This window comes from Melopsittacus undulatus, chromosome 2 (genome assembly GCF_012275295.1).
Source record: "Melopsittacus undulatus isolate bMelUnd1 chromosome 2, bMelUnd1.mat.Z, whole genome shotgun sequence".
Taxonomy (NCBI): domain Eukaryota; kingdom Metazoa; phylum Chordata; class Aves; order Psittaciformes; family Psittaculidae; genus Melopsittacus; species Melopsittacus undulatus.
Window position 1 is genome coordinate 9,924,624 of NC_047528.1, and position 25,343 is coordinate 9,949,966.

The 25,343-nt window shown below is 38.6% G+C and overlaps 1 protein-coding gene across 1 annotated transcript in view; it reads right to left on the minus strand.

The window, feature by feature from the left end:
* The window catches only part of SLC36A4 (solute carrier family 36 member 4), a 62,328-nt gene that overhangs the window by 33,872 nt on the left and 3,113 nt on the right, over positions 1-25,343 (minus strand). Inside the window, 9 exon segments of the mRNA XM_034060134.1 lie at positions 1,327-1,496; positions 11,118-11,216; positions 12,343-12,570; positions 17,089-17,159; positions 17,162-17,172; positions 17,917-18,012; positions 19,266-19,354; positions 20,455-20,545; positions 21,304-21,427. Of these exon segments, the coding sequence (XP_033916025.1) occupies positions 1,327-1,496; positions 11,118-11,216; positions 12,343-12,570; positions 17,089-17,159; positions 17,162-17,172; positions 17,917-18,012; positions 19,266-19,354; positions 20,455-20,545; positions 21,304-21,427 (979 nt within the window).

Here is a 25,343-nt window from a genome sequence, read left to right on the forward strand (position 1 = left end):
GTCATGAGGATAAATATCATCACATCTGCCCTGTAGCCAAGAGCTATTTGGAAACTTATATCTGAACAGCCCAGTTAGACCGCAGAATAAAGCAGATTATTATAGCAAAATAAAGTACATTCTGTTGCTTGCGTGACCACAATAAAAAGCAACAGTGAGTAGCAACCTCACCTTATTCCACATTCCTCTAAATCCTTTTCTAAAAGCACTTCTCTTAAGGCACAAATAAACATAGAGCTACCATTTAGAACAAACTTTTCACTACTCATATCAATCACGAGCACTAGTCATCATTCAGTTCAGCAAAGCAGGTTTTGATTCACATTATTTGAGTGAATACTTCACAATGCTACCACAAAAGGAATCAAACAGCAAGATGCAAGCATGTAACCCAACAGACATTACTTAGAATGAAAACACTGAAATACTTTTCAGCTTTCACACTTGTGCACTGCTGATATACCCAATTTTAGGCCAGACATAAAAATATTAAAAACATTAAGTTATATTTAAATTAATAGTTACAGTATATACCCATTCATAGATAGATACAGAACTAGCAATGCAACAGTTGAAACAGTCTTCAGTGATTCTTCAGCATGTAGCATGTGGAGTTCCCATATCATTAAAAAAAGCTAAATAAAAATTATAGTATCTCTGAGACACGGCATAGAACCATAGAATCAACTAAGTTGGAAAAGACCTTTAAGATCATCAAGTCCAACCTTTACCCCAGGACTGCCAAGTCCACCACTAAACCATGGCACAAAGGGTGCACATTTTTTTGAACACTTACAGGGACAGTGATTCCACCACTTCCCTGGGAAAAGCATTAGCTTCATTTTCCTGATAGGAAGCCATTATTATAACTCTTCCTGGACTTCCATGTGAACTACAAATCTGTTCAGTTTTTGATGTCTTCTATTCCAGTAATATATCTGCTAAGCTCAGTGATTCCACTGAAGACAGCCATCATATAACCAGGATATCTAAGATAAAACTAGCTGGTTTTAGAACTGCAATATGGCTGGTTGTAAATACATATTCCCTCCTTCAATACACCTGGAACTAGCTCCTTCTAGAGATGGAATACTTTACTATAAAGATCATTCATCTGTTTCTATATGCAATTCCTTTTAATATGCAAGCAATTGCTGGCTAGGATCATTGCTCAGCTGCGGAAGGCACAAAGATAGTATATATAGTACACTTCTAAAAGAGTTGGAGCACGTATCAGTTATAAGCATGACAGCACTGAAGCATGCAACAACCTTTACAAGGTTTTTGCCCTCTAGATTATTGGTTTTAAGTCATGTATGCACTTACCATATGTCTTGTGGCAGGTTTAAAGTTATGCTGCCTTTGATTTCATCCCCAAAGCGCAGATACCCCAGAGTGGCCAGCGAGATATACAAAGTCATGACTATTCCCATGCCAATGTTTAATGCCTGTGGGAAACGTGTGGTGTCCTTCATTCTGTTTTCTAATGGAAGAACCTGGAAATAGAAGGAGAATCAATTACATCAATTACCTACAGTAAAACTACTTTTCTCCCCCCTTTCAAAACAGATTTCCAAAATGTAGATGATTTCATTAATAAGTAAGATTACAATAATATTTTACAGCCTGGAAGATCACAACATTTTATGTAGCCTATAGAAATGCTCAGTTACTGAAAGGCACCCATCTTGGTTGGAAAATAGCAATGGTGTGAGAACATAGGTTCTCATTTATACGTTAAAAAAAAAATAACAAGAGAAACTTATAGCATACAGATGAAAATATACAGGCAATGAGTAACATCAGTGTTTAGTAACAGAACAGTTCAGAATCCAAGGGTACTATTTTCATTAGGCATGTCTGCACTGTCAGTCTCCATCACAGACAAACCTACCATGCACATGGTTGGTGCACAACCTCATGCTCAGCTGTCAGCCTCAGCTCTCCCAGCAGCAAGGCTTGAGTCCGTGACTACCAGAATACAGACCCACACACTTTTCCATTCTTCTGACAGAAACAGGGCAAGGCACACTAAGTACTGCTTTTTAATAAATATAGCACTGGGTGCTGTGCTCCTGAATTATAGCCAAGTGACCTTGCTGGCCTTGCCATCATTTCAATATGAATACACAAGCATTATAACCATTTCTGCGTGCAGTTTGCTGGAAAGACTCCCTTTTAGATGCACTACATGGCATGAGGAAAAATACCCCTAGTAAGTTCTTGAAAACACTGAAAAACTTAAGTTTTTAGCTACCAAGAAAAAATTTCCAGGCAACACAGGAAAATCAAGAAATAAAATGCTCTTCCCAACTTGAATTTTATCAGCATAACAGATCCTCTTACATCTTCATTAAAACACAAACTGAAAGTATGTGGATGCTCCTAGACAAGAATACTTTATCTAGGGAAAATACTACTAATACCTCCCTATGAGGATGCCCAGAGAAGCTGTGGCTGCCCCAGCCCTGGAAGTGTTTCAAGTCCAGGTTGGATGGGCTTGGAGCAAGCTGCTCTAGTGGAAGGTGTCCCTGCCTATGGCAGGGGGTTGGAACTGGATGAGCTTTAAGGTCCCTTCCAACCCAAACCAGTCTGGGATTCTGTGATCTCATCCAGGAGAATTCACTCATCTCAGATACCCAATAGTTCCTCACAGGCAGCCTACAACTACTGTTCTATTCTATCCTTAATAGCTGTTTATATTTTATTTTTTAGTTCTTAATCCTTTTACATTTTAACAAACTTTTTTTGCAGGCAGACAGCATTATCATACAATTATCTATCCGAAACTTAGTTCATAAAGGAAAACAAAGGCCAAGTGATGCATATTATGTTCAATGTGTTTGTGTCCAGAGGAAGCACTTAAATATATTTTTTTATTATTATTATTATTTTTGCCTGTACTACTATTTTTTACCTTCTGCATTTAAACCCAGTCAGTCTGGAGGCCCATGTTTCACCATGAAAACAAAGACTTAATTAAAAAAAATTAAAAAGCCATTAAAAAACATTTTAGGACAATTCTCTTGAGCACACTAACCCTCGCTTTTTAACTATCCATTAAATCAAGCTCAGTCATTAAAGTCAGTGATGGTGGATGTCACTCTAAACAACCTGATCTAGTTGCAAGATGCCCCAGCTCATTGCAGGGAGAGCTGGACTAGATGACCTTTGAAGGTCTGTTTCAACTCAAACTACTCTATGATTCTATGTCACTTCATGGACACTAATGAGTACATCAAAACAAAACATACTACATCTAAACACATGTTCCTGCACCAACGCCCTCACTTGAACATCACAACCTTCATTTACAGTAAATTTAAGGAAAAGATATGCAAAAAAGTAGCACTATCAGTAGCTAAAGGCACATTATCATACACAGTTCTGGAAAATACATTTTAAAATGCAAATCTCTCCCTGCTTATCCTTGAGTTAGTATCAGGACTAGATCTGCCTGCAGAACAGATGAGGATGTTCATGCAGCCTTTCCCACATCACTCAGACCAGGCGACAGCATCCCTTCCCAGCCCCAGCAGCAAGCCTTCCCAGGGTCAAGGACTCTCTTTGAGCAGCAGTAGGCTTTTGAGCCAGTTGCTGTCACTGCAGAAGATGCTTCCCTTGGCTGAACTAATCCCCAAAGAAATTATGCAAAGACCTTGAGTAGGGTTTTATACGGTATTTCAGTACAAGCTGAAAAGTTGTGTACCTCACAGGATTAACATGAAGCCAAACAACAACCAATTACACATATATTACACAAACTCCCTGCTCCTTAAGCTGTTAATTTCCGTCAGGATCCAAAAGCTCCTTGAAGTGTTCGTAAGGAGACAGAGGCTGACAGGAGGCACATGAACCAGTGCTTTTTCTGACACTGTCACTGTTGGGCAGCTGCTGGTTAGGTTTCCACTCTATATTTCCCTCTTGTCCCTGTTGCAACAACTTCAGAAAACCTAACATTTTAACTGAATGCCAAAACCATGAGGTTCTTTTCACGAATGCTTTTGAGTTTTGGTCTTATTGCTTCTTTTTTGGAACACTGAAGCTGCAACAGGCTTTCTTGTCCTTCTGAAGCCAGAAATTAATTTCACTCTTCAATTCTTCTAAAAGGTTTTCTGAGAAAGTTAACAGCCTACCTAGATGACTGAATAGCTTTGAAAGAAAACAACCCCACACATCTGATTCTCTCTCTGTCCAGTACATTATAACATCTCCTCTCAAAAGGGATGTTGCTTCAATTCAGTATCTCACACTAAGGCTTCAATGCTGTTCTACACTTGTTCAAATGACAATTTCTGCTGTAACAGGCAGTAACATTAATCTAGTCCAGTAACTTCCACACTCTTCAGACCTATAACCTATTACCATGTATACAACCACTGCATAACCTAGTGATAAGAAATACTATGGGTCAGGGAAAACTTTGGGGAATAGTCTTCTCTCCCCAGCAAGGTCACCAAGGGCAGAATGCTGGAGGGGAGAGAACCACAAGTTTCAGTTTCAAAGATCTTTTTTTAATGGGTCTTTTCCCTGCTTGCAATTTCCACGCTTTTGCTTCCTTCATGCTCTTTCTCCCACAGTTCACACTAGTCACGTCATAGCCCTAAACACCTATAAAATCAGATATTTTAGACAATATCAATCCTTTTCATAACTCCTTTTTCACCCTCATTTTTCTCTCTCCTCAACAAAATAAATTCATCATCTTTTTTCTCTGTCACCTCCTTCAGAGAGATCTTCCTGTTGTTTTTGAGACCCTGGCACATGTCACTACTATTACCTTCCTTGAAACTTCATACCTGATCCCTTCAGTAACTGTGTACATTTGATTTCTTAATTTCCAAAACACGCATAATCTATCTTTTTTTCTTCCACCAAATAAACTCAAACATACCCATAATTTACTGACAAAGAAATATAATTGCATCTTTGAAATAACCTGGCTAATCTACCATCATCCATTAGGTAACCTCCCTTTCATTCCAAGCTGCATGAAGTAGGTATAAACATCCTCCAGTAATACCACTGTCTCCTCATTCCTTGCCTTGACTATCCTGCTACACTCCCTTCCTACAACTAAGCTAAAGGTGGCTCTCTGTTTCTGATCAGAAATCTCTACTGTACATTTTATACTCCTGGATCAAAAAAAAACCCACAGGAGAATTCGGCCTGCAGATAATCAGATAAACTGATTTCATTGTCACAGCCACTAAATACTAATCTTGTAATGGATAACTTAAAAGCAGACACGCTTAATGTTTACATATAGATGGTCATCTTTTCCTTTTCTAGGAAATATCACTAAAATGGCAAAAAAGAAGCAATCCTCCATCTCTTACACTTTTAAAGCAAGTATTTCATGTAGGAGAGAGCTATACAGATGTTTGTTTAGTATATGGTACAGACAGCGCAAGAACTTTGGAAAATTAAAACCAATATATTTATCAATATTTACTCAGAAAAAAAAAATGCATCCATCTAGAATCATGTCCTGCTGCAACAAAATAAGGTTTGCTCAGTCAAAGCAAAAAAGCTGAGGAAACTGATATCAAAGGATGGAATTCAAGGTATGTTAAACATAAATTCTACTACATAACCCCCAAAGGCAGAAGACTGAATCCTCAGCAAACCAATGGAGGCCAAGCCTGGCCCATTCTTTCTTGTCTGCAGAAGTCACTAATGAATTCCTCTGTTCACTGAAAGGTGGATCTACAGCTCTACAGCATACTAGGGAGCTGTCTAAAGAAAAAGTATGGTTTCTCCAAGTAAAATGATCATAACATATATTATTATTACATTGCTATATTTTGCTTGCCTGTCCTTGACAGCTACTCCGTCACTGTACAGAAGAGAGTCTCACACATTGTTTTGAGCAACAAGCTTTTATTCCATCACTTGTAGATACATTTTTAAACCTCACTCTCTTGAGGAAGATATAGAACATCACTATTTTGCACAAGTGCAATGAACAATCTAATTTTCCTTAACAGATCCCTCATGACTGCAAATAAATGGGTGGCTACTATTACTCACAGAAAGATGCAAGACAAATGGCAACTGTCGATCAATTTTGGTAATAAAAGGTTTCTACAAAAGAAATAAATCCGGAAGCCAAGTTCCCCTTACAGAACAGCACCTTCTGAAATCTGCTGAGCAATTCCCATCACCCCAAAAAGCAATCTTCTCAGATTCTTCCTACCTGCATGTACATCTAAGAGTAGGTCTTCTCTGCAGTCATTAAAACCAGTCACCTACCCTTGCCTGTCCAAATGCAAAACCATCCCCTGAGAACTCCCACCTTTCATATTTTGAGGGTACAAGGCTTTGCACCATCTCAAAGGAGCACCAATGAAACTGATACAACCCAGTCTAGAGACTGCCCAAGTACATTTAAATTATGTCATCTTACCTGTTTAATGTCTGCTTCTGACAAATCTAGTCTGGTCTTAAAGCAACAGAAGAATGCCACTGGGTTTCATTATTTTTTAAGGGATAATACTAATCTGGGCAGAAGAATTTTTGATAGTGAGAGGCTTTTATCTCAAAGGCACAGGCCTCACAGGCTCATCTGCATCACTTTCAAAATCCAAATAATGATGTTTTAAAATTATAAACCACTTAATGTTCTCTTTCTAAACCTCCTGGAATTGTTTAGCTGCTGCCTAATGTGATTCCAGAGCCTGTCTCTCAGTATACAAATACCACCCTACCTTCTACTGCAAAGCTGTGATATCCAAGTTCAAAAGCAGTTTGAATAGACATCTCTAAGTCCTAGGCTAAAATATCAGAAGCCTTAATTTCAAAACCTGAAATTAATATTAAAAAGAAACAATTTCTCTTCACTAATCAGTCTGCAGCATTCAACAGGAAAAAAGCCCACAAACATACTCAATTGTACAAACTGCACTCCATTTACATTTGTATGTAACAGAGAAGAAAAAGTATCTTTCTGTTTTAAAATGTTATGAACCTATTTCATCCTCCATCCTTCTGATGCTTACATTAGAATATCACTCCCACATTTGGATTTGGTTTTTATACCTTGAATGAGAAAGGCAAGCAGGCTTTCATCACAAAACATTCATTAGGTGTAACTGTTACTATAAAAGCATAACGTTATGCAAAGCTATTACCTGCATTTCTGTTGCTACTACTGTTCCACAAACTTTATTGATGCCACTAGTCAATATGACTTTCACAAGGTCACCATGATGGTCTTAAAATCTTAACTTACAAGTGCTGAAATCCCAAACCAGCTCTCAACACTGATTGATAACCACCAGACTAAAAGTACAGAGCTCTCAGACTTGCTCACTCAATATTAAGGGATCATGGGGTACCCCTGCTGCCAACTCCTGTTGTGATCCTGTGGATCATCACATAATGACAACCACCACCTGGTTGCCAAGGCATTCAAAATTTGCAGCAGGTACCTTATATCAATAAGCAGTGACCCCATTTTTACAGACAACTCAAATAGGGAGCAAAGAGATGAACAGCACAAGCAACAGACTGCAGCACTTTTTAATCCTGTTACAAGTACACAGTTGAGTATGCATTAACATTAGCATTAACATTTAGCATGTACTAACCTTATTTCTACTGTAGCAGTTGTAGCAATAAACAAGCAACCTGTCTGGGCTTTAGCAAAATAACAAAATTGTCCAAATCTGCCATCAAATAAGAGTTTAGATTGATCTCACAGGCAGGTAAGAACAGCTTAACTCATCATATTAATATCGTCAATTCATCACCATAATTATGCCAAAGCAACGATACTCCAAATTACTCCCATACTGCTGATTTTCTTATTACACAGGGACAGCTAATCAGTTCTAAACTAATGACAGATTTTAACCAAAACCCATGTTTGTACACTCACCATCTGAAAGAGAAATATACCCAATCAAGAAGAAAATCCTACTAGGAACCTGCTGAATCACTGCACCTTCCTGAATCACTTTCCCCACAGGGAACAGGACTTTTGACTAATCCATTTAATTAGTCTCACTAATCTTAATAGTTACTGAAGAACTACGGTCATACTTTAAATAAGAAGTGCTAAACTAAAAGAACCCAAAAAAATCAATATATAAAAAGGTTTTGGAGCAACGGGTTGAAAAAGAATCAGTGCTAGAGTATATCCCCTGCAGTCTACTATTTGGCTCAAAGAAACCAAACACATTTCCATCCTGAACATGGGATTACAAACTGACAATTACATTCTGTCTAGATTAGCCACTCCCCTGTTAATAACAAACAAAAGCAACTACATGTCTTTGAAAATAAATCCTTCCAAGGGCTGTGGTTAAGGTGCACTGTTTTATACTGTGCCTTGCAGATCATTTACTTGAATTGACCATTAAATACTCCTAGCAGGAAAGACCATTTTACACAGAACAATGGTGAAAAAACAAACACATCGAGGGCATTTTTCTTGTCAGATTCTGTTTCAGATGATTTAATCAGCCCCAAAACCTCAGAATTTCATTTGCTGTCCCCGTTCATACATTCAGTAATCTGGCAGCTCTCAGATGAGAATTAGCATAATATATGTTTGGATCAAGGACAAAGAAAAATGAGGCTTCATAACCGTTTAAGGACAACTTACTGCATAAAATGTAACAACCACAATCAACTTTTCTGATCAAATTAAAACCACAAGGCTTCTGTTTATAATGTGATGTCCAGATAGCTTCACATTAACAGTGCTGTTTCCAAGACATTCCAGAATAAAATCTAGAATCAAGTCTCTAACAAAAATACTAAAATTAGGTAAATCCATCTTGAGTCCCTGGAGGAAGAGAGCAGACTAAGGAGCCAATATAATTAAACAGTAAGGGTTTTTTCCTTACCAGACATTTCAACCCCACGGATGTAAGAATGACAATAAACAAGACACAGGGTAACAACTTGTAACACATCAGCTACACAACAGCAACTGACTATGGGAGTATTCTCAACCCATTGTAATGTGGGTTAAAACACATTTGCTTACATCTCAGTGGAAAAATTTTAAACTAATCTTGTTTCATTTCACATTTGCAAGAGGTCACAAACATGCCTACAGAGAGATCACAGCTCAGTCTATGTCTATGATAGTAACTTACTGAGCTGTAATAACTAGCTATTAAATCAATCACAGAGAATTGTATGAAGTATTAACTATGTGAAGTGGAAGCAGTGTCCGCCTCTGTTTGCTTCACTCATTTTTTTTAGTTCATGCTTCAACAACTTTGCTCAGTTCTGATTATTCAGATCCATAAAATCAATTTTTTTTTTGTGTCAAATCTTCCCTCTGGTGCACACAACTATAACATAAGAATGCACAGCAAACACTCTGCTTCTCAGGGATATTTTGGACATGCAGAGACATATGAATATCACCCTGCATATAAGGAAGAAATATTAAGCAGTTCTTTAAAGGTTTACACTGGAAGTCAATGTTACTACTGCTGTAGTAGGAATAGATCCCCCCCCAGAGTGGGTTCTAATGTGCCAGAAAATAATTACTATAAATCAATTCCCCATCTCTAATGTAATAAATTACCACTACCAAGTGGTAAGGCTTCCACGCTTTCCTGAGGCTCAGAGAACCCTCATTTGGGATTTCCTGGCTATAAATCCACACCTGTGTGCTATAAGCACATCTGATACAACTGGGGTATATATCAGACCTATGGTACATGACTTGCATTTGCCTACATATAGCAAGTGTAGTCTGTCCCAGATGGACTACACAATTTAAGAGCAACAAGCTTAGTATAGTCCAATCTGCCTGATTCACTGTGCATGGGATTTTTGCCCAAGTCCTGTAGGCATCAATCAAAATGAGAAGATTGATTTCCTATGATGGAACTTCCAGATGACAAAAGGAAAGATGTCTGGATACACTCAGATATGCACACTCAGATATATAGTAGCTAAACCATTGCAACAGTCAGTTCACAGTATGAAAACAAGAACAGTTGGAGAAACAGACTCACAGTCACTAGATCCATGTATCCTGTGTGTGAAAACACGCTGTTGCAACATAATGGGAGTTAAAAGGGTTTTTTATTCAGCTCTTCTGGCAGTGATATTACAGCACCAAGGTAAAATATTCGGTTTAAATTAGAGCTATAATCCCAGAAAAGAGATTTGAAAACTCTTCTGTGTTATGTCAGTGACAGACCATCATTTCAGATAAACTGCATGCTGGTTGGGGTTTTTTCTTTGTTTTGTTTTGGAGGGGCAGGAAAGGGCTGTTTATTTGGGTTTTAATCATACAGTAACACTTACTGAAGCGTGTAATTGTATTAGTAACAAATAAAGTGTATAGAGTAATTTCCTAACAGTTCAAAGACATTACGACCTACCACTCCCAGAAGCCTCTTCAGCTATTTTTTAATACATGACATGTGAAACGAATGCCAACTAACTTGCAAACTTTGCTAGTGTGAGATGTAAGCACGAAACCCTTAGAAACAGCAGACTGAAAATTACCTACTTTCAAAAAACAAGCTTTCAGAGTGATGAATCTATTTAATCCACATCTTTCAGGAAACGATGAGGAACTGAGATTCATTGTCAGAAGGACATGAATTGGAAAAAATTTCTATTCTTTTTCTCATCATCTCCATCTGTGTCAAGTCATATTTACAGACAAGTTTGAAGCAGGAAGAATAATGCATTTCTAATAAAACACTTTGTCTTCGGTGATCCCAAAGGAAAAGAAGGATGCTAAATAAGCTTCTGTTTCTACACTCTCATCACCTAAAACTGAGCTGCTGAATCACTGTAATTATAGTATCATCATATTATTAGCTGGGTATTGTATTATTATCTAGCATATGATGATACTAGTTATGATTACACTATTGTCTCAATCTGTTTGGAACTAAAGGCATTCTTGTAATTTGGGAAGGTGCCAAATGTCCAAGTAGCAATCAGTATTCACCAAACTCCCCAGTGATGGGGATGTTATGTCCTCAACTTTTGCCTGATTTGATAAGATGAATTAACTCTTTTCATATCAGTGCTTCAACAAAAACAAAAAAACACATCAGGAGTAAACTGCTTGTATCCCATCATCTAACACAGATTGAGGTATTCTGAATTCAGTAAAAAGCACTTACCACACCAATTCCTTCAAAAGCAAATATTGCCGTCCCAAAAAACAGTGGGTATTTCTTCCAGCCAACCACAGGAGGCAGTTTTCGTGGATCTGTTATATCCTGAACAATGCAAAACATTGCTATGTAAAGTGCATTATCTGATCCTACAATTTTGATTGAAACATTACTCTATAGCAAAGAAAACTCAGCACATGCTGAGTGGTGCATACATGGCTATTTACAATCCCAAACTCAGTCTTTCATACACATTTATAGCTGCCTTACCACCCACACAGACACTTGCACATGTATTTAATCTGTGTTCATACTAGTGACACTAGAAATCATGCATTTAAAGTATCACACTAGTGTATATGAGTGAACATCAATTAAAACAAAAGGGAAAGCTCACACCTGAAGCTTAATCTTCTGCAAGCTTCTCACAATATTGCTTTCATACTGCACAGTTATTCTCATAACCATAAGCAACAGCAAAAGAAAATCTTTTTAATACAAGCTGAGTTTCTGCAGACCAATTAATTCCAGAGTAATTAATCCTCTTCTTCCCACTCGTCTCATAACACTCACGTGATAGCTTTCTCAAGCAGTACTGTCACTCAGCACTTATCTACACTGTGCATGCAACAGCATCTTACCACTTTACAAAACATCCTAAGAAATAAAAAAGTAAACGTTTTTACATGTAATTTTTCCCCTAACCATTGGTTTAATTTGTTCCATTATGAAAAGCCTCCAAATACAAAAAACAGCAGCAATCCAGAATATGCAGCAACTATTCAACTTCCCAGGAGATGGAAGTCTGCAAAATGCAGTCCTAAAGGGTAAGTATTATTTTTTTTCTGACTGTACTGGAGAAATACTAGAAATAAGCACTGCTGTTGAAATTGTTCTTCTGTTGCAACAGAAAGACTGACCGCAGATTAAAACCTTGACAGTTCTGTGTGCAGCTCATAAAAATCCATATATTCTTTCCCCCAAGGACTCCAATTTGTTACAATACCTATTTTATCTAAAGTGCAACAATATTATCCTGTCTTTCAAAAGTACTGTAGAACTCTGTGCTTAAAGCATGTCAAGTAGTAGGGCACCTCAAATTAAATACAAGATAATTCCACCTTTCAGAAATTGTCAGTCAATGTTGTATCTATCAGAGACCAACTGCCACATGCAACAAATACAATCTGCCACACTGAAAACAAAAGACAATAAATGTTTTTATACTCACTCTAACAATATACTGGTAGATAATCACCAGGCTGACAGCCATGGATAGATTGGCAAGCAGTGAAAGCATGGAGAGGCTCTTCAGGTCACGAATAAAGACCAGGAGGATCAAGAATGGCAGGAAACACAGCATGTATATTCGTAAATCAGTACTCCTTTTCTCAGAAGCACTGCTGGTGGCACTGACATTTATGGGAGCTGTCTTGTTTTCCAAGAATCCTTCATGGACCTGTACAAATTAAAAAAAAAAAAAAAAAGATGATGATTCCTAATGGACACAAGAGGAAAATTTTTCACAAAGAGAACAATCATCCATTGGAATTTTCACCCCAGGGAAGTGGTAGACTCCCCTGTGTTGAACACTTTCAAGATCTGGCTAGACAGGGTGCTGAGACATCAAGTCTAGGTCATGCTTTGCCAAGAAAGCAAACAGACCATACAACCCTTGAGGTACCTTCCAACCTGATTTCTACGAATCTATGTTACCAAACAGTGCTAGCAATCTGGGGGTGCTGAGGCACTGGCACAGGGTGCCCAGAGAAGCTCTGGCTGCCCCTGCCCTGGCAGTATTCAAGGCCAGGCTGGATGGGGCTTGGAGCAAGCTGCTCTAGTGGAAGGTGTCCCTGCATGTGGCAGGGGGTTGGAACTGGATGAGCTTTAAGGTTCCTTCCAACCCAAACCAGTTTATGAATCCATAAAAGGCTAACATTGTAGAAGAGCTAAAACAGACAAGAGAGATAGGTGGAAGAAAGCCAAAATAAAATGCTAAAATTATAAAAGGATCATTATTCTCCCTCTTAGAGTGGAGCAATTGGCTGCAGGAGACTTGACAGTAAACATTATACTGGTCTGCTGAGGTACAAGCCAACATTACCATCACTTTGAAAGTGTTTTATTAGATTTTTAATTAATCAGGTATCACTTAAAACTGTTCTAACAAGTAACAAGATACAAAGCAGTAGGAGGACTTTTTTTGTATTCTTCCTCATATGCTGTTTAGCTCAGTGCATGTTTACTGCTGATTGTGTTACAACGGACTATGACTCACTGTCTAACTTCGCCTCCCAAACATTAGAATTAATATTATCTCAGATTCCTATTCTGGACAAAAATCACTTTCAATCTTCTGCTGCTCTCCACTCATGCATCACTGCATATGGCAGTCATAAAAGTAACATAACCTCAAGTATTACTGGAGTACCAGCCAACTTAGTCGAATCTTTTTACCTACCCATCCACTGGATCTACTCTTGAAAACGACATACATAATATTGTGTATATGTCACAGAGCCCAGTGAACATTGCCCAGCTTCCAATCTGAACACACATTATCTGCTTCTTTTTCTGTGCTTATCATGGATGTATCTGTGAGTCCCACAAATATTCCCTAACCCACATGAGGAAATATCATGATGGTTTTAGAAAGGAAGCACACAGCTGCTGAAGTCACTAGGCATAGTGACTGCAAAGGCATTAACTTACATGATAGTGTCATGTCTGAAACAGGAGTGCTTCATCAAGTGTCTCATTCATGTAGCCCAAGCACAGCATTCAACTTCAGCTGTATCCAGGAAGATTGAACACTCATTTAAATCTGGTTATCAGACTCCTGATGTCAGGCACTCAAAACATGCCTAATGCACAACCCGTGACTGCAGAAAATTCAGTTCAACTGAACTATCTCAGAAGCCACAAAAAATTCCCTTTCCTTAGCCTCTTCAACTAAGACCATTGTTTCCTTGCCTGCATCCCTAAACCTTCCCTTTCTGTCATACAGTCCATGGACATTTTAACATCTAGTGGGGTCAAAACAGTAATCATTGAACTCATTGGTTCCTTCTAATTCCTTTATTTATTCAACTCAGAGCAACACCCAGTACAATACTCAGTGCCAGAGCTGGCACAAAACCAGTAGGTTATCAGAAAGATAAAGACTGCGTGGTATTTCATTATTACTCAGTGCTCAATCTTAAAGTATTTTTAATACATGTCTTTTTATTTCCTAAGTTTGAGGAGGTTTTTTTTCCCCTTTTTACAAAATCTAGGAAAAAATCAAAATTCCATTCTTTAGCATCCCACTGATGGGTCATCTTTGAAGGGCTAAAGATCTAATAAAGTGCTCCCAAACAGCAGGAACAAGTTTTCATTTTTCAGCTCCAACAGCAAACAACGAAAAAAAAGGACACTTTTCCAGAGAACTCAGCAAATATTCATGAGCAAGTTGAGAATGTCAAGAGTCAACTTAAAGTCTTCTGTTGCTCAAGAAAAGCAAACTATGACAGGAAAGGGGACCGTGCCCTTTGGAGCAGAGATTCTTTTTCCCATCCCTCCTACCCCAGTGTGTTCCTGCTCCAGTCTTGCTGCAGCCAAGTTCTTTCTTTCAGTTTCACCCTTCCTCTCCAGTTGTAGACACCTTCACCTATAAGCCTCTTATTGCAGGGTAAACCAGAACACTCTCTTTCAACCTAAGTTTCTTTGGAAAACATTGCTTAGGAAAAGCTTAGTTTGAAATTTGATATAACTGGAAATAGGATCTTGTAGCACAAAGCGTCTGGAAAACACGGGTGGTAATGCAGCCAACATTGTTATAATCCCCAAGACAGTAAAGATAAAAGATTCAGCACCAGAAGGTACACTGCATATCCGTAAGTGAGAAAGATATATCAAACATTTCATAGAATTCAAATGATGAAATAAGTACTTAGAGTTACATGCACCAAAGTAATCTGGGCTGACAAATATTCCATTCATGTGCCAGAACCATTTAAAAATGCTTTGTCACATTTTAATTCTCCAAAACAGCAAATAAAATGAAGGCAGAGATTACCAAATTTGGGTTGGCACTAGGCTGAACTAAGACTATCAAAGAAAAGATCTCAGTGGAAATTCCCATGAGTTCCAGTGGACTTAATTTGCACACACTAACATGCAAGCATGATCGGAAAATTACAGAGCATAATGCAGTGTCCTGGGTTCAGCAGTAGCAGTCCATTTTTCTCCTTCTTAGTAGCTGGTGCAGCACTGTGTTTTTGACTTTCAGCCTGCAAACAGCAATGATAACACCAATGGTTTTAGTTGTTGCTAAGTAATGTTTAATCTGACCACGGACTTTCTGTGTCTCATGCTCTGCCAGGGAGGAGGGGAAGTCGAGAGGAAGCAGAAACAGGACACCTAACCCAAACTAACCAAAGAGGCATTCCATACCACAGCATGTCATGCCCGGTATATAACCTGGGGATAGCTACCCGAAAGAGCAAGATCACTGCTCAGGTTGGGCTGGGTATCAATCGGCAGGTGGTGAGTGGTTGCATTCTCTTCCCTTGTTTTTTCCCTTATCATTATTATTATTATTATTGGTGCCAGCAGCAGTGGTCTGTGTTATACCTTAGTTACTGGACTGTTCTTATCTCAGCCCACGGGAGTTACATTCTTTTGATTCTTCTTCCCATCCCTCCAGGAGCTAGGGGAGGAAGAGGGGGGCAGTGAGCAAGCAGCTGCATGGTTCTGGGTTGCCAGCTGGGCTTAAACCACAACACAGAGCTATTGGTCAAGAAGCTGTATCAGTAACTTTTTATTATGTTGTTCCTTTATCTCAGCACTCCACACGCACGCCCCTCCCCCTACCCAATTCCCTCTGTCCATCTTCCTTATCCTCCTTCACTACTCCATATAGAGATTTTAAGCAGCACCAACTTGTTTTCTCTGGTGCCCTCTACGGGACAGACTTCTGCAACAGAGAGTTGCCAGGAAGACTCCACAGACTTGTCCCTCCCAGAAGAGAGAGCACAGGGCAACCTAAATCAAATACGCTTGGAATACCGGAAGGGAAACTTCTGAATTGATGGTGGCTTTAACTCATTCACAGGTTAGATGCCATGGGTCTCTGCAGCTACTGCTCTTGCAGCAGTTGATTCCCTGTAAGATCTTTCAACTCTTCTTCAAGAAAGCAGCAACAAGTTCCTGAAAAGGTTTCATGGGTTGTTTTTACCCCAGATCTACAAAAGCCACAGCCAATAAGGGTTCAGTCCCATCTATTGCTTAAGGTGAAAACACATACATAAAAACTGGCTGATCAGATACTTATTAGATAGGAAAGGCTCAAACTTACATTACAAAGGACGCAACATAAATCTCCACTTCAGAAGGCCAGCAAAAGGATGTCAGATGTAAAATAGGATTTTTAGATATTAAGATAGACTGCGACAGTAGGACTTCAGGTTTTACAGTTGTGGTTGACGTTTTCCCTCTACAAACTACAGAGTATCCAGCTTCCAAATACACAAATTAACCTCATCTTCATCTGTAGAACTTGGAATACTTTTTAGACACAATATAAATACTCACCTACAAGGGGAGGGAAAAAACATACTATCCCCTATGTACTAACTGTCCCACAAACAAAGAAGAATAAATTACTTATAGCTAGAATATAAAATATAGGACTTATGCCAGTAAGAAATTTTAAGCTTCTACAAAGAATCAGCTGTCTAACAGGTAGGAAACCATTGGGACTGACTGGTGAGGAGGCTGCAGAAACTTCAGTGTCGGGCATTTTTAAGAACAAAAATCAGGACTGGTTTACACACAATGGACTCTGTGCCAGACAAGACCATTCTAGCAGATGGAAAGGTCTAAACAAGAACCAAAGAATGATTCCACAAGGAAAAAAACTAAGTCAGCAGAAGGCCTGGCTGAAAAAAAAAACAAAGAAAAAGGAAAACATCAGAGGCAGGGTAACATTACTCACTTGTTTCACATTTTCTGCCAAGAACACAACATAAACGCTACAAAATCCCAGCTGTGTTATCACTAGGAAAAGTCAACAATACACCTGAGGAAGAAAAAACAAACATACATTATATTTAGGATCCAAACAATAAGCCCATTTCCACTAATAGGTAATAACTGCTCCTTTTACACTAGTCAATACACTAGATTCAAATGCCACATTAATCCCATGAGCACTGCAATGCAGGTTCCTTTTACACTGCGCATCAAGACTACTAATGCAAGGGAAAGAAACTTTTATTGTCATCGCCACTTTAAAGTAGCTGCATGCCATTACTGCAGAATATAGTGTATATTTCTCCATTACTTGTATGTTACATTTAAACATAAATCAAATAAATGCTTTGCTTCCTTTCACAATAAATACATTGAAGTATTGACATTTGCAGTGTCAACTTGCTTTAAGCAGAGTGAGCTCTGATGCAGAGAAATGTGTTTACGATAAAAGAGAACGATAACTTAAATTACTTCATCACATTACACAATACAGAATGCACTTCTGGTTATACCACATCTCTTCCTATATTACCAAGTTCTTTTCTTCACAGCTCTCGTAGACCTGAGAATTTAAAAGCTTAACAGAGAGAGAGACACTACGCAATACTCCCATGTTTCCTCTACTAGCTGGCTGAAGGAGATAACTCTGCATCAAAGTATTTCAAGCATACAAAACACACTGTCAAAGCAGGTAACATCTTAGTAAAAAGGAGATCTCCTGATCATGCCAATGATAGCCATTGAATGTTTAATAAAGAATTTATTAAACTAAATTCTAATGCAAACTTACCGTCCCCAAGAAGCTCGTTTCTGAAGAGCAGTCAGGGGCCCCACTTCCATGGCGTAACTAACTGTGTCACTGTACCCCAGTGAGGACTTTTTCATCCTGAAATCAAAAAGATTGAAGAAAAAAAATGAGTTACTAGAAACTATGAGGGCTTAGATCCCTACCTTGATAACGCTGGTGGCCTCCCAGGATTGTAAGTAATCACCTGTGGCACCATTCTGTGGCTGCTGAACTTTAGAGGTATGGTTTGGGCTTCTTTCCCCCAGAAAGGACTATTCAGCACTCCACAAGCATGTGAACCACAATATTGCTTCCCCCTAAAGCAACAGTTTCTTGATACATTAATCCAAAATCAGATTCTTATATCAGTTTAACTAATCAATCTCAAATCTAAAAGTCACAAAGAGCTTCAAAAGGATTCAACAGGTTTTCCTGGACAAGTAGTCATTGCAGTTGTTTAGTGATCTCAGTTTTACATACATCTTCAAAGGCCATTTAAAACTACAGAGGAAGAAGTAAAGAACTCAGGAATGACAGGATCCCTTCACAGGCCAATATCGTCTTAAACTGATATGGTAGTTTTTTCACTACAGGGACAGTTTTGTGATTCTGTTCAGTTCGAAACCTTCATTGCACTTTTTAAAAACAAGACTCCTTCTGCTTAACATCTGACAGATAAAAACGTTTAATAAGTCACTATTAATCAAAAGAATCAGTCAAACTTTATAAACTGTTTCCCCATTCCCTGCCACCCCTCCCCACCCCCCCGTATTGTAAATCTCACTTGGAAGCACATCTAGTGTTTATCTGCATCATTTTAACACATTCCTTCAGCATTAGAATTTCAAACAACCAAGTTATCACAACCCAAAGACACAGAGCTCACAAATAATCTTGAAAGCTTAACTACTAACAATAGTTCTTAGTCTATCTTTTATCCCTATGAAGTACTTATAAACTAGCTATTTATAAACTGGATACTTTTTTTAAAGCTGTGAAGATTCAGAAGCTATGAAGAAAGCTATGTGGATAAAGAAGGACTAATGGACTGAAACCAAGCAATTAAAACTGTAATGAGAAAGACCTGATTATGTGCCAGCAAAGACAGGAAACCAACTTCATTTTGTGTATGAGCAGAGAATAAACATTTTTTCAATATATTAAAGTATAGTTATCATTTATAGCGGCACAATCCAAAACTGAGTGTTGCTTCTTGCACGTTCAAGATTCTGAACTGAAGAGAAGAAACTGCTACAGCATCACATTCTGTAGGCCAACAATCAGAAATAAAAAAGAAGAAAGAAAAACATAATACTTAAATTCAGCAACAGAATGAGCAGTTCTACATTTACCTCTGACATAGACAGTGGCTGCAACGTACCAAGATGTGCATACAATGCACAGATATAACTCCTATGAACACAAGGCTGACTGGTCCAATCTGGTATGGAAAAAAAAAGGGAGAAGACAGGAAATAAATTGGATTTTTCATTAAAATATGATGGGAGAAAATCTTAACATACAAAAACATTTACATGGTAGCAAATAAATTAAGAATTAAAAATTTTATGCAACTAGATTCCCCTCCCTCAGATGAGGATTCACTACTGATGTTTTACGGCATTCCTTACTTTTAGCTCATTACTTGAGAGAAGGCTACTAAGGGGCAATAAAGCACAAACACAGAATGGCTGTGAATAGCTGCACCCTCTAAAAGCCTCACTAAGATATGAGCCAAAAAAATCTGTTAAGAGAAAAGACAGCATATACTGCACAATCCAGAACAGTGGTTTGAACCACTTCAAAGTGGCAATAACACTTTCCCTTGCATTAGTAGACTTGATGTATAGCATAAAAACCAACCAAAACCCTTGATAATTTGTACTATTACAGATATAAATTAGAGATAATTTGAAAACTGAACAATTAGTTTGAGTAGCAGTTTGACCAAAGGCTTTCACAGAAGATACCTGCTTTCCACATGTAACTTTCATTCTTACACTGAACAACCAGTAAAAAAGACTTACAGGATTATGTAGTCGTAATATTATGTAGTTGTAAGGAAAATATGTCACTTGATTAAATTTAGCCTGGCTTAGGAAATGCACTGTTTGCTACTTGTGCCATACCCTCCTTCTGCAAAAACACAAGATTGATTCAACAAGCTGATGCCTGTTAAGTGCGATCTGTACAAAGAGATAGATGTAGAGAAGTCTGTACAAAGACAACTCCAGAATAAAAATTCCTGTGAGTTTGGGTGTATCAAAGTCTTCCTTCTAACAAAGTTTTGTTTTCACTAGAAAAACACTTCAGCTAAGCAAAAATACAACAGTCTTCAGGGTGAAGTAGTAACTTTAAAAATAAAATCCTCAATCTTCAGTACTAAATTCACATTCTAAAGAGGGAAAAATAGAACACAATTCTCTTGAAGTTGACAGTGATAAAATCTCAATACAAGAAGTATTGAGATTTCAGTTTTTCAGGCTTAGACACACATCTTCAGATCTTCCTCCATAACTTTTCTAATAATTGAATCCTTACCACAATGCCAGCATTTTTTATAGCAAGTGGAAGACCAAGAAGCCCAGTTCCAATGTTTCCCTTGAGGAGGTGTGTCAGTGTTTGTGTAAACCTGAGGATATAAATACAAAGTCATGTTAGAAGTACACTGAGACTGGGGGAGAGAGGGGGAAACAGAAGAAACAAAACCACACCCTCTGTCACTTTTTAATAAATGGACAAATTCTGAGCTTCAACTGCTTTAAGGAGGTCCAGCTACTTTAAATGATGCCCGGCATACTCAAATAATGTTCTTATTCCTCTTTACATGTGAGCTCCCTCAAACAGAACAGCCTGATCTTCAGTTCTTCCCTCCAGCTTGTGAAATGTTATTTTCTGTGCAACTTTACTGTCCTTTAGCCTCAGAGTATAAATTAACAAGTTTCATCACTTCTGTTTTAGAATCAGCAACATTCTGACCTGCAAATCACAAGTCTGACAGCCAAAGCACTATCAAAAGAAAATAAAAGCTTCACACATTCTTCTAATGAAGCTTTAAGAAACTGATTCTTTCCAAAGTCATCTAAAGTTTCTTTACGAAAACATAAAATCAAAACCTTTTTTAAACAGTGCTTAGGTTCTGAGTGACCCAATCACTTCACAAATCAGCACCTTGGAATGTTTTACAGCCAGTAGATTGTTAGCTTACAAAAAGCACAGAACCTACTCAAAAGAGGCTGCTTTTTGGCAGAACTATGCAAAGTCCCAATGCATTACTACAAAATTGTACCACAGGTGCAAGAAAATCCCTTAAGAGTTCAGTAAGCTACTCATGAGAAACAAATTGAAGGAACAAATTTTAACAAGCTGAAACTTAAGAGTAATACATACGTAATGCCTCCTCCATCACCAAGCTCGTAATGCTTCTCAACTGGCAGGATAGCACTTTCATGCTCTTCATCTGAGAGGCCATCTGAGTTTTGTTCATCAATTAAAGGCTTCATTACTTCCATGTCTGTACAACAGAGTTAACACTACATTAGCACTACAAACAAGCTTATAGTTTAGAAGTAAAAGAAGACTCCAAGTTCCCATGCCATGAGGCCTGCATGTGTTCCTAACGCATGTTCCTAACCTGACTTAGGCAGATAGATATGCACAGCCCAAGTCTGCACAGGGAATTCTGTCTCTTTAAAGCAGCACACTATCTCATTATTATTATTATGGCCAAACACTGTTGTTTTCATTATGAAAAAAAAACTTGATCACCATAATGTCAGTGTGTTTGAACATTTTGCAAGCTAATATAAGAAAACCAAACCAGAAAAGTCATCCATTGCTAGCAAAGGATGAGATCTTACCCTCCATTAGCTCCTGCAAAACTAAGCATTTAGTTTACTCTTATCCGTGGTGAGCAAGGGCACTCTCAACAGTCACCCCATCCTAAAACGGGTAGGTAAGACAGGTACTGCAGAGGAGCTCTCCAGCTACTGGCAAGAGAACCAAGATGAAGCAATTATGGTGCATGCTTTGAAACCTGAAATTACATTAACCTTTTTAAGTAGCAAAAACTGCCATCACAGTCAACAAATGCAATTCCATCATCCAGCCAAATAACAGCGCCAAGCAACAGCAAGCAGCCAGCAGTGAACAAAACTGCCTTTCAGGCAAAACTAACAGCTTACACCAGTTTAATGTTGATTACATTATAATTACTTATTTTTAAATCACTACAGTTAAGCAAAATGAATCCTGCCAAGAGCAAAAAGATTACTTCTTACACTTGCCTATCACAGTATCATTCATCAAACACAGAATCCCAGACTGGTTTGGGTTGGAAGGAACCTTAAAGCTCATCCAGTTCCAACCCCTTGCAACATGCAGGGACACCTTCCACTAGAGCAGGTTGCTCCAAGCCCCATCCAGCCTGGCCTTGAACACTGCCAGGGATGGGGCAGCCACAGCTTCTCTGGGCAACCTGTGCCAGTGCCTCAGCACCCTCAGACTGAAAGATTCCTCAAGTCCAATCTAAATCTACACTTTCTCAGTTTAAAACCCCTTCCCCTCCCATAAGCATCACAGGCCCTGGTAAAAAGTCTCTCTCCAGCTCTCCTACAAGCCCTCTTTAGGGACTAGAAGGCTGCAATAATATCTCCCTGGAGCCTTCTCTTCTCCAGGCTGAACAAGCCCAAGTCTCTCAGCCTGTCTCCATAGAAGAGCTGCTTTAGCCCTCAGAGCATTTTTGTGGCCTCCTCTGGACTTGCTCCAATTGGTCCACGTCTTCCTTGTGCTTTCTGAGCTGGATGCAGTACTCCAGGTGGGTTCTCATGAAAGCTGAGCAGAGGAAGATCACTATGGTGCAATGCTACACCATTTCCTAAGCTAACAGCAGTATCATAGAATCATAGAATAGTTAGGGTTGGAAAGGACCTTAAAATCATCTAGTTCCAACCCCCCTGCCATGGGCAGGGACACCTCACACTAAACCATATCACCCAAGGCTTCATCCAACCTGGCCTTGAACACTGCCAGGGATGGAGCATTTGCAACCTCCCTGGGCATCCTTTTCTAATATTTCCACAAGGAGATTGCATTTCCAATCACACACTGCCAGAAAACAGGAACGAAAAGTTCCCCTCCATGAGCAAAAACTATTGCTATGCATGAGTTGCATACACTATAACCTTCACTGGCCTTGCATTTTTGCAGTGGCACATTCTGTCCTCATGCTGTTTCTTGAGCTTTCACTTAAATGACTTCCCATACAAATGACCATCAAGCATACACACAACTTTTACAACGTGTTCTGCTTTTTCATCTTTTCCTCCTCTGCTGGATCCACTAAATTATCTCTGTATCAAAGAACACAAATACTTTGAGCTTGATTGTCTCACCTTTGTGCGTTTGCCTCCATGACTTGACATTTCCTCTCTGCCTCGTAACTACTCATTTTTTAATGCACCCAGTACACAGGTCTATAAAATCTTCTTTGCAAGTTCTCCTTATGTCTTTTGGTACATGTTGTGCTGTACTTGAACCTTCCTCCAGGCAGTCTGCCACCTCAAGATTTGTTGACAAGATTCAGGAAGACCCATAAAACTGCCAAAAATTGGAATGGAGCTCTCTGATACAGCACACAGCCTCACAACTGAGAAAAACAACTGCAAACAGGTGCTCTTGGCGTATTTTCTTATTCCAACTTTAGGATGCTTCAAGCACGGTTGTCCTTTTTTCATTGGGGTAAAGCACCTGACAATCCTTTCAAGCGAAAAAATTGTGTCTAAATACCTATATTATGGTGGCTTGAATGTTTATTTCTGGTCCTGGGGAGGTATAAGTTACGTATCTTTTAGTATCTGTTTTCCCACACCATTCTGCTGTTTTATTAGTGTCACTTATGAAACAGAACAGCCAAATTTCATATACCCAGATGAAAGCTATCACTGATCATGGCAGAAAAGCAATGCTTTATAAAAAGGATTTATTTTGAAAACCCCATTAAAGTTTATTTCCAAAGTGGCTCAACGTACAAGACAACACATCTCACACAAAACTTGAGTCCCAGTAGCACAGAATCTCCAATTTGAAAGGAGTAGCTGCTGTTCTGTAGTCACTACATGCAAGAACTGAACCACTTTCTGCTGTTTATCAGTTACCTACATTCTTCTTTCAGTACACATCACAGTAACTTCTAGTATGATTGGTCTACTGGTGGATTTGAATAAAGACCTGAGTGTCAATAAAAGTTAACAGAGTAGCAGGATGCATTTCTTTAAATGTGCTTCTTTCAAACACAGCTAAGCAGAAGCAGCCAGACAACACTGAAGTGTCAAGCTGTTAAGTGTCAAAACACTGATTTTACAGGGAATTTCCTTATGTGAAGAACACAGCACCAGCTGTTCCTGAGAGAAGGGGAAAATTCACCTTACTTAAACATTGAAAGTGGGTCTGTTTGACCACACAGAAAGGTAATTTACCCCAAATGGTCCATTACAGAATATTTTAAAGATGCATTCAATTGAAACAAACATTTGCATACATTTCTTTTTATAGATACAATCTCTGCCAACCTTCATTGCACAGTATTTGCAGTATACAATTGATTTTACTGTTACTAGTTTACCATACTGCTGTATTTCTAAAATGCTTATCAAATTGGTATCCTTAAAAGAAAAAAGGAATAAGTTCATCTGACGCATCTCAGAAATACAGCCAGGCCTTCCAAAGCTCCAAGATCATTGACACCAGCTCTTCTCTGAGGTGGTAGCTGGTGGCAACAGCAGCAACAACTGGAGCACAGTCAAAGGCTTACTCAGTTATCTTCTACAAGTGGCCTTTTTACCACACAAGAGGCATTTATTTCAACTCAGTTATTATGGAAACATTTGTCCGAGCATATGTCTGGAAACAAAGAAACTCTTTTCTTAAAAACAGGATTCAAAGCACTTACTTCAGGTTCCCCTCAAATACTGCTATTTGGTCTCTATTCTAGCCACAAAAATGCTTTTGAATTGCCTCTTTTTCCCATTATTAGACTTTTATCCCAAGAGTGGTGCATAGCTTTGGCCTAAAACATGTTAATCCCTTAACAGTAATGGTATTGGGACATAATATAAGGTTTGGATCGTGCAATTTTCTAAGCATTTAAGGACAGATCTCCACTCTTGGAATTCTAAGGCTACATACATCCTTATGGCACAGTCCATATTCACAGTGACATCCAGATTTGTGAAACATCCACATTTCACAGATCCAAACTCAAGCAATCTTTTGGTTCAAAAGCTCTGGAAGAAACTGAACTTTCACTCAGGAACAGTTTTCTATACTGTTCAAGCAATTAACACTTTCAAAATTAACTGAACCTTTTAGCTCTACATGAAACAAAACTTATCTCCATCATTTTCATTTTCTGGCAGAAACAGTAACAAGAG